General features: G+C 32.9%; 1 protein-coding gene across 2 annotated transcripts in view; it reads right to left on the reverse strand.

Moving 5' to 3' along the window:
• LOC125067550 (cadherin-87A-like) overlaps window positions 1-8,851 on the reverse strand; it is a 48,999-nt gene that overhangs the window by 17,290 nt on the left and 22,858 nt on the right. For both annotated transcript variants that reach the window (XM_047676212.1, XM_047676211.1), the window contains exons 2-7: window positions 5,346-5,413; window positions 3,896-4,017; window positions 1,927-2,013; window positions 1,503-1,634; window positions 963-1,088; window positions 210-344 (exon numbers count right to left, since the gene is read on the reverse strand). In XM_047676212.1, the coding sequence (XP_047532168.1) occupies window positions 210-344; window positions 963-1,088; window positions 1,503-1,634; window positions 1,927-2,013; window positions 3,896-4,017; window positions 5,346-5,403 (660 nt within the window). In that variant the 5' untranslated portion in view covers window positions 5,404-5,413. The remainder of the gene's footprint in view (window positions 1-209; window positions 345-962; window positions 1,089-1,502; window positions 1,635-1,926; window positions 2,014-3,895; window positions 4,018-5,345; window positions 5,414-8,851) is intronic.

The raw sequence follows: 8,851 nt of genomic DNA on the forward strand, positions 1-8,851 counted from the left end.
AATCTGTGGTGCTTGTGTGTGTGCCTTTTTTTTTTCAAACCACAATCATCGGTTAAGATGAACGCGTTCTAACTACTGGGGCATCTCTTAATTCGAATTAAATAAAATAAAAAACCTCTACATCATAATTCATAATTATAAACTATAACTTAAATGTTGTCGGTACAAGAATCCGATTCTTCACGAAGTTAAAAAAATCAAAAACAAACCGTGGCATATATCTGGAACTGATAAAACTGTTTCTCGTTGTAGTCCAACTTTTTCTTGAGGACCAAAGCGCCATTGTACTGGTTGGCGGTTGAATGGAGACTCACAACTTCGAAGTAGTCACATACTTCAGGCCACTGAAAATATATCAGCACTTAACGAATCAAAATCAAAATATTCTTTATTCAAGAAGGCATATAAAAGTTCTTTTGAATCGTCATGTTACACTGTTGAATAAAATTAAAAGTCATCCCATCTGCTTTTAATACCAATGATAGCTTAGAATATTTTTAGAACTTCGTGATTAAAACTCAAAATCATAAAAGAGTATTGAAAGAAGATTTAAAACATTTCCTTAATTAAAAAACTCGTATAGCAAATTAATGTCCCTCTACTTTGGCAAAGGCCCTCTTGGGTAGGTATATATTCTACCACGCTGTTCCAAAGCCTTTTGTTGAATACACGTCTCGCAGCATCATCCGTATTTACCACCGCTGAGCACAAGTAAGTCTGTTTTATGTTGCTTAGCAAATGGGAAACCTAATAGTAAGTGGTCACCACTGTCCAAGGACATTGGTACTTTAAGAAACATTCATCAATCCTCATATCACCAATGCCACCACCAACAAACTTTTATGAATAAAATGTTATGTACTTTTGGCCTGTAGTTATTGCCTCACTCGCCCTTCAAACTGAAACTATTTGGTGGTAGATAAAATAAGAATTTTTAGTAAGAAGATGATTTTAAAACAAACCTGTTCGTTAGGAACGCAACCAACTTCCAAGCTATCACCAACGGAATCGATATCTTCAACCTCAATGTTTCGTAAAATAGTTTTTCCAATATCTTCGTCTTCTGGTACATCTACTTCATAAGGACTCTGAAAACAGGTCTTGATTAAAATTGAGTCACATAAACCTTAAAAATAATTATAGTTTTGGTAGCGTGGTTAAGCGTTCGTGACAAGGCCAATTTATCGTTATATTTATTTATATATTTCTCTGTTTTATGCACCACTTGGCGCGGTCAAACAAACAGAAACTTTTTATCATTCCTTGGCCCTGTCTAATGCAAGTTCAATTATCCTCGTGTAAATAATTTGATTTTGTCGCGTTTTGACGGATCAATGCGTTAAAAAATGTTTTGACGGAATTCGATTACCAAATAAACTTGAATAAAACCGGAAATAAACGCAATAACCTGTTGGTTTTCTGCGTCGCTCAGTTTGTGTGACGTGACGTGACATGACGTCCCTTCCCTTAACGGTCGCTTAGTCCAAATTCACTGTACTTACATTTTTGAAAGTTGGTGGGTTATCATTTTCATCCAATACAATAACAGTGACTGGCTGAGATTGATACAATGTATTTTTCGTAACAGGATCCTCGTTTTCAATAGACACCAGGAACTTTATTGTATCTTCTTTCTGAATGATAAAAGATAGAAAAGTTTATAATTTAATGATACATAATGTGGACAAATGGCTGATAAAATCAATAAGGCAAAGTTTGATTAAGTTTAAATTAATATAAAAATATTATTAATTTTTATAAATGGGAATACAAATCTATTTTCCAATCACAAAATTTTGGTAAATTGCGTTTTGAATTTAGACCAAAGATTTTGGCACCAAAACACTCATTAGGGATGTCTCGATCCCATTATTGTACATCAGCGGAAACCCAGACTGAAATCACATATAAAATACAAACAATTACCTCTCTGTCTAAAGGAAGTATCAGTGTGACTTCGCCAGTCGAGGAGTTGACGGAAAATTTATCGGTCCCAACGAGTCCATATTTAATCTGAAACATAACAATAATAACAAAACATTTAATTATAAAATTATAACACAATACGACATTATAGCAAAGAAAATCTCTCTTAACACTAGGCCTAGGAAATACATAACACCGGATATTAGGTAGAAAGTCAATTTAGCATTACATAAATGAATATTAGCAGTTGCAATGTGAGTTCTAAGCGTACACTATTGGCAGTACGCCATTAGCATAATTCATTCTTATTTCCAGACTATAATGACACATGGTACCACTGCATATATTAAAATTGATTTCGTTCTACATTCAATCACAAGTCTTTGTTTTATCTGCTCTGAAATACGAATAAAAACTAACATATTACTTCAGCATATTGTTACTTAAATTGATGTGAGTGCACTTCAGTTAAATTCGTGGGCACAACTCGCTCAATATTTAAGAAATACTATTATACACAACCGAGAGCCGAGATGGCCCAGTGATAATGGCCAGATTTTGGCTAAAATTTTCATATGTTTAATTTGTGTATAATTCATCTCGTGCTTGGCGGTAAAAGAAAACATCGTGAGGAAACCTGCATGTGTCCAATTTCAACGAAAATCTGCCTCATGTGTATTCCATCAACCCGCATTGGAGCAGCGTGGTGGAATATGCTCCAAAAACCTTCTTCTCAAAGGGAGAGGAGGCCCAGCAGAGGGAAATTTACAGGCTGTTAATGTAATATAATGTAATTATACACAAAGAAACAAGTGCAGTTCATTAAAAGTTTGTATCAAAAACTGGATATTTACAATTATAAAGGCGAGTTCCATGTGGGATATTATTGCAATATATCAGTAATATTTGTCTATTACATAACAAGATTGATTATTTTTTATGGATAAGTAAGCACTAGTATTGCATATACACGAGAAGATATACTTATCAATAAGTTAATCCTTATAGGGCAATGTGTTCGTTTCTAGGATAAACTCTCGTTATATACGAGATTTTCACATTCACCCTTCAAAGTTATATTTAAAACCATAAAAATACAACATAGGTATATTCTTCACATAAAAATATATTAATGATAAAAAAAGCTTGAAATTAGTAGTCGTTTATGTTCATGTAGGATCCTATAAAATGTATTTGTTTGAAAGACTAGCTACAGAGTTTCTTGTCATTTCTTTATAGTAATTCTACATTCGGAACCGGTGGTTGTTTTGCGTTTAGTTCTTGATATTATATAACTATATTATAATCTTATTAATAATTGTATCTCAATAGACTTATGTGTACGTGATATTTTCTAAGATTCTTTAATTGCGAATTAAAATTTTAATTATATAATCTACATGTATGATTGAATCCTATATTATTTTTATTCTTAAACTTTATTATAATTATGTTTTTATATTTACATTGCGTCTTTGTATTGATAGACTTGGATTCTGTGCCGTGGAGTACGCTCGATACGACTCAAGTGCTCGTAAGAGTCCACTTGAATAAAGTATATTTAGATTTAATTTGATAATTTGCGCATAAAACTCACATTAAATTAGCTGTTACTGATACAATTGCAGCATTTCAATCGACAGATTTGCTTACGATATTTTTCCTCACCGAGCAACAAGGTGTATTTATAAATCAAAAATTCAAACAGTCTTTTTTATGATATAGGTTGTCGGACGAACAAATGGCCCACCTGATTATGACAGTGGTCACCATCGCCCACAGACAATGGCGCTGTAAAAATTTAATTGAAAAAGAATATTAACCATTCCTTTCATCGCTGATGTGCCACCAACCTCGGTACTAAGACGTTATGTCCCTTGTGCCTGTAGTTTCACCGGCTCACTCAGCCTTCAAACCGGACGGGCTTGCACAGAGCCTTACCACCAAGTCTCAAAACACGGGTACTTACAGGTAAACCCTCTGGATCGGTCGTTCCTTGCAATGTGTATACAGTATCTCCTACCGCTGTACTTTCGTATAATGCTAAATTGTCCATGTCTTGAAGGAAAACAGGCAGCTTGTTGGTGAAGCCTGTAAAAAAGTCAACGTTGGTTGGCAATCTGTTGGTTTCCGCAATATAAATCACGAGAGACGTTTACATAAACTAAAACATTACGCAGTCAAGGGAAAACCTCAATCTTATTGCAATTTTCTAAGTCAGAGAGTTCACCAAGTTTTTATTAATGAAAACACTTGGGTTAGTGCTTAGCATGAGGGTTCTTAAGAGCGTACTTGAACAAAGTTTATTTCGATTTTTCGATATTGTTTATTTCTTAATTTGGGACACATAACTAATTGTGATCAGTAAAAACTTTTTTTCTGTATTATAATACAAAAATAAAGCTAGATTATAATATTAAACAATGCTTACACGGACATACAGACAGCGTAGATAGTACTATGTAATAAGAATACTATTCAATAATAAATTAACTATTAAATAATTTTCTAATTTACAGAAATACTTACAACTTTTTTTTTTATTACATAACGACTGCGTTAGTCATTTATTGAAAACTAAAAATATATTCTTAAGTATATAGCATAAATTGATTCAATAGGTTTTTTAATAATAATGGAAAAGATATTTATTACAAAGATCGTTTCTAAATTTAAATCCGACAGTTCGTCAGATAGATCAAGGTTTTTAGGTCATTGAATTAAATACTGATTCATCTCAGTTAATTGTGTTAATGAAATAACAGTTACATCTTTGTTCCAAGTAACATGCTTTTAGTCTATGCAGAATGTTAAATAAAAGATTCTAATTATAGGATAGCAGCGATCTCTCCAATTTTGCATTGTAATACAGTATCCAATAAATGTAAATTTTTGTTATGTAAATATTAAACAACAAACACACGTAAAGTGAATATAAATATAAATATAATTATAATATAAATATAATCTTAAATGCATCGGTGTGCTCTCCTCCTGATATGTTAACACACGACTGTGTCGCAATTTTAATAATATCTTAACATAATATTTAAACTTTCATATTTAACACTAGCGATCCGACCCGGCTTTGCACGCGTGCAATTTAATTCCATAAATATAATTTATATCCTTCAGCGCTCAGGAATAACGTAGATATTCCAGAAAAATTAGAATTGGATCACCGGTTCCAGAGATACCTTCTCATGCAAACAAACAAATTTTTACCTCTTCTTAATATCAGTATATTAAAAACATATATGGCGTTAGAAAAAATATTCTATCTCGGTATTCATCATATCATCCTTATGAAGTGAATAGCCGTGCGAACATCTTCAAACGTAAGTACATAATGACGACATTGTCATAAAATAATACTTATTTCATTGAATATTTAATAATATTAAAATTAGTCATCTCACCAACGTGGAAGAACACAGCTGCAACGCAGACCACCGTGGCAGACCATCTCGACGCCATATTGCGACTTCTGAAACAGAAATAACAGTTTTAACATCCTTTAAAAGATAAAAAAGCTATTATGCTTAATCGGAAATCTTAAGCTGTATGTATCTTAAAATGTACTTAAGGGTACATAGATAAGAAAGCTAAACATATATTTTAGGTTCAAGTTCATATATTATAACAAAATTTAATAATATAAATATATATGATAAAATAGGAATTCGTCTGTTTTAATATTTGATATATTTAAGGTATAAAATAGTTTCAACACTGTGATAAATTACATGCTCTCCCTGGACTCGGTATGCTGTCCAATAGACTATACATTTAACGTCTTTTCAAACAAATAGTGTAAAGTGATTAGTTAAACTATGTTCTGTCTTCTTCTTCCGAATGTCAAATCAATGGTGACAGAAAGAGAAATCAGTGTTTAACCCTAAGCGTTTAGAAGTAACTGTCAGACTATGTAGTACTTTGTGCAAGCTCGTCTAGTTTAAGTACCACCTACTCATCAGATATTCTACCGTCAATATTTAATATTGTTGTGTTCCGGTTTGAAGGGTGAGTGAGCCAGTGTAACTACATGTGCAACGGGCATAACATGTTAGTTCCTAAGGTTGGTGGCACTTTTGTGGAGAAATGGTTAATAATTCTAACAACACCATGGGCAATTGTGACCACCTTGATATAATTATGTAGGTGAGTTAAAAATGTCAACGAAAGATAACTAAAGACATCAACATATATTGTATATTTAGTTTAATAGTTTTTACACAGTATTATGTAATTCAAGGAACGCGATGGCTCAGAGTATATTCATTATGTTGAGAAGGTTTGGCTTCTCTTTCGGGATACAGCAGACACAGAACTGTAGTAGAACTACTCCTAAAACAGTACGCTCAGTTACGTCAACTGCCTCTCTGTGATCCAATCATTGAAATATCATTACTATCTTTGGTTGCGATGCTTCACACATTTAATGCAAACTTTAACGTTTTTATATGTATCGTATACTTCCTGTATCAACAAGGAACATATAGGAATGGTTTTTCTCTTTCATACATTGGAAAATACATCATGCTGTCTCAGTCGCTCTTACATCGATAAATTGCGAAGTCTTTAGAAAATAATAGTGGACATCAGTTGCGTAATAAACAAAGAGGCTGAGAAAACTACCATACACGTAGTTAACGCACGGGAATCAAATAAATATGTTTTACGTGAAGTAGAAAGTATTTTTATTGTTTACTTTTGTTTATTTACACGTCTGTGTAAATGCTATATTTACATATAAACGTGCGTTGGAAAAAGAACAAATACTGAGATCCTTGTCGTTTCTTCTCGATAGTAATGTCATCTCTTATAAACAAACCTTAGATCAGTTATATTGTACTTCTAACGGTTCTTGACTAATATGTCTATATTTATAATACAAGACTATTCTACTCAATTCTTTTATCTACTTTAATTTTACTTCCAAATTACAATAACTAATATACATATAAACACTAACACTATATAAACATTACAGATTATTCAAGCTCTTGACCAATGGCATCACGTCAATCCGATGTCAAATGGTGTTCATTTAGCTTTTGTCCTCTTGTAGTTAGTTTATAATAACACTGGTTTAATCATTTAAATCTAAACACAATATTGTAAAGTATTGCTGTTTGAGAGCATAAGAGGGTCGTACTAAATATGGATAGGAATAATCTATATTATTCTTTATCCAGATGTAAATTATCTGTGGCTCGTATGACGCTACAACTTAAGACTAGTAAAGTCGCAAACCAAAGCATAAACAAATCACAATTCCGTGCTCTTAGAATCTCGACTAATTAACTAAATAATCAAACAATAGACCCGACTTACAAATGCAAAGGTCAATTGGTGCAAGGCCGCTCAGTAGAACTGCAACTAGTACATGATTAATTAATCATATTCACAGTGGCCTATTAATGAAATAATAGCTTATTAACGGCCTCGTTAATCTAGCTCATACAGCACAAAGTCCCGGGTTTGATTGGTCATTGTTTTTTTTTTTTGTTATAACATCTTGAGAAAAGTTAGCAGTGGTACACTTGGTAAGGTGTAAGGTCGTTGGTCCAGCGCTATGTTTCTCTCCGATTGTGGTGGATTGTCATATATCCCAAATATTAATGTCATCAGCACGACCTCCGTGGTCGAGTAGTGTATACACCGGTTTTGTGAGGTCCCCGGCTGAGTCGATGGAGAAAAATTTTATAAGTTTTCTATGTTGTCTTGTTTCTGAGTGTTTGTAGTACCGTCGTAACGTATGATTTTCCATAACACAAGTGCTTTAGCTACTTACATTGGGATCAAAGTAATGTATGTGATGTTGTCCAATATTTATGTATTTATTATTTTATTTATCAGAGAGGGAATAAAGATTATGTTTGTACCATATACTACTCAAGAATTCTCTGTAGTAGTTTGGAATGGCAGCGTTAATACTCCCTTGGAAAGGAAATGAAGCGATTGGACGGCCGGACGCCCGCTTCATGATATTCAAAAAAAAATATTTTAGTCAAAGAATCGTCACAGTCAATGTGTATCGGTTTAACTTGATGATAATATAATGTATACTAATATTATGAAGTGATAATTTTTTTTTTGTTCGTTTGTGTGATCTCCGGTACGAATGTACCAATACATTTTTATTTTTTCGATTGTAATAAGATGTATTATTCTTAAAAGCTATATTGTAATGATACCCAATACCCAAATGATAACTGCACCCAAACTCATTAATGAATAAACTTAAATTAAGCACATTTATTCTCAGCGGTACCCGAGAAACACGGTTAAGCTAGTTGACCACTGGCGCATCATCAGTTTATATCACGACATAAATATATACTATTTAAAATTATATAATTTCTATAATTAATCGTTGTAAAACTACATTAATAAATCGTTGGTCTTAACTGACAACCAATGCACAGCTAAAACTACTAAGCCAAGAAGGAAATCCAGAACATAACTATAGTTTATAACAAAATCATCAGACGAAAATAATTTTGATAATTTGTAAATTGGAGAAAATTATAGGGTTTCTTACAAATCCAACCAATAGGAAGTCCAGTACGGCAATTGGTGTTAAATGGAATACGAATTAGAATTCGGTCATTATTTAATTAAAATGATTTAAAATATTGGAAAAGACACAGTTACGCCATAGTCAGTCGCGTGTGTTGACTTCATCAACGTGGAATTTTTGCACAACCCAACAAAATGGCAATTATAACGGTAATTGACACCAATAGCTCAAACAAAATCCCACGACAAACATCGGCCGCTGCACGGAGCGCGAACAATGTGCTAAATGTCAAGATTAGCATAATGAGTTTTATATTCCACTATTATTCCTAGAACATAGTCTAAGGAATGACAATACTTATATATAAAATTAACTGCCAAACAGTCGTACTCAGTATTG

Source organism: Vanessa atalanta, chromosome 11 (assembly GCF_905147765.1).
Source record: "Vanessa atalanta chromosome 11, ilVanAtal1.2, whole genome shotgun sequence".
Lineage (NCBI taxonomy): Eukaryota > Metazoa > Arthropoda > Insecta > Lepidoptera > Nymphalidae > Vanessa > Vanessa atalanta.